Source organism: Sardina pilchardus, chromosome 14 (genome assembly GCF_963854185.1).
Source record: "Sardina pilchardus chromosome 14, fSarPil1.1, whole genome shotgun sequence".
Taxonomy (NCBI): domain Eukaryota; kingdom Metazoa; phylum Chordata; class Actinopteri; order Clupeiformes; family Clupeidae; genus Sardina; species Sardina pilchardus.
In genome coordinates, this window is record NC_085007.1 from 26,580,186 (window position 1) to 26,582,046 (window position 1,861).

Sequence of the window (1,861 nt, forward strand, 5' to 3'; positions counted from 1 at the left end):
TCACATCAAAATAGGGCCACCTGCCAAAAAACGGTGGGAAATCCCTGATATAAGGGTTTGTAAGCCCCCTCTTGCTTGGTATGAGACATCAATAGTGAAATATCCTGTACTAATCAAAAATGACCACTAGATGTCAGGAGTGTGTTCCACCTAATGTTGATTTCCCAAAGACATTTCACAGAGCTCTGTCAACTGTGTAATGGTTTTGTTCCTGTGTTTGGGAAGCCAGAATTAGAAATTCTTCCACGGCTGAGTCCAATGAGATTGGGGAGATTGACAGAATAATTCTCCCGAGAGTCAGAAATACTTTCCCCTGAGAGAAACAACTTCACAGGCAACAGAAAGAGAGAGTGACACAGAGACCGGCTTGCAGGAGACAAGCTTTCCTAAGATAAACAGACACAGGGGAGACAGGGGAGCAGAGCTGGAGCTCTAGACTGTGGAGGAAGTCTGGAGCAAAAGCAAATTACAGCCTAGCAACTTAATCATGTGTTCCCCTTTCCTTACTCAAGAAACTCTTTGAAACTCTCCCTCACTCGCTTGCTTTCTCTCTCTCTTTCACTGTTGCTCTCTCTCTCTATCACACACACACACACACACACACACACACATGCACGTACGCGCGCGCACGCACACACACACACACACACACACACACACACACAGCCTTCCTTTTCTGAATTGTCCTGACAGGTCTACTGAGAGCACATTTACTGACTTCACCACAACCCCAGGGCATAAATTCTTGCGAAAGAAAGAGAACAACTGAATAGCTTTTTCCGTCATTTTAAAATATGTTGAAACGGTAGGCTAAACAGATGTCATATTATTGATTACATTATGATAATTAATTCAGTTTTTGTCTATGATCTGTAAAAACATGGTTATCTTTTCATATTTTAAACTGTTCTAGCCAAACTTCCTTTGAATTTGAAGGAAAGAGCTAGGCCTACAGCGAGAAAAGGAGAGAAAGATATATGATCTTAAAATTCTTGTTTCCCTTGCGGCCAACTGTGATGGGGTGTGATTACAGTATTCCGATGGCATGCGTCGCTCCATAGGCATATAGGCCTACTCCTACAGTAACTGCGTAAATGTTTGGTGTTCCTAAATGAAATACTACGCTGGCTGGGCGAGTTTCATGGGGGCGTTACTGGTTTCTACCAGAGGATGGCGCTGTCGCCCAGTGTGTGGCCGTGATTCTAGCACTGTGTACTGTTTGCTGTGTGCTTGTGTAGGCTACTGCATGTGTGTACGGAGAGAGTGGGACGGGTCTACCCTCCGCCTCGCCACACCACCAGCAGCCGTGGTCTGTGTGCGTGTGTGTGTATGTGTATGTGTGAGTGTGTGTGTGTGTGTGTGAGAGAGAGAGGGAGCGGGGGGAGCGAGAGAGAGTAGGATCCTACCTATCAAGCACGTTTTACATGTATCCTCGCCGAACCGACACACGAGAAAAATGCCGGGCTAAGTGAGGACGTAGGGGAACCAGCCGGACCACGCCGCTCGGCTTCTTGTCTTTTTCGTCTGTGAACTGGGGATACGCGATCGCCCACAGATATGTCGGGCAATATAGAGAACAAGCAAGGTAAGCGCAGTCAGCAGCTCCAGCAACCAGCTGCTTCTCTCTCTCACAAGCAGACAGACACCCACCACCGGGTGCCTCTTTCCCACGTCCCGATATCTGTCGCTGGTGGGGTTTTCTGATGTGTAGCCTAAGTGTGTGTGATAACGTAGGCCCAGGTTAGGTTGTCTGGTGCCCGGTTTAAACTGCTCGCCTGATCATTGTCAACACACTGGTTAGGCTATCGCTTGTATTCGGACTTCAGCGAGCTTGCTATAGCCTAGCTAACGGTTGGTTACA

At 47.4% G+C, this 1,861-nt stretch overlaps 1 protein-coding gene across 1 annotated transcript in view; it reads left to right on the forward strand.

Annotated features, from left to right (window-relative positions):
* Positions 1-1,270: 1,270 nt before the first annotated feature.
* The window catches only part of LOC134100381 (rap guanine nucleotide exchange factor 1-like), a 35,202-nt gene continuing 34,611 nt past the window's right edge, over positions 1,271-1,861 (forward strand). The window contains exon 1 of the mRNA XM_062553557.1: positions 1,271-1,585. Coding sequence (XP_062409541.1) covers positions 1,558-1,585 — 28 coding nt within the window. The 5' untranslated portion in view covers positions 1,271-1,557. The remainder of the gene's footprint in view (positions 1,586-1,861) is intronic.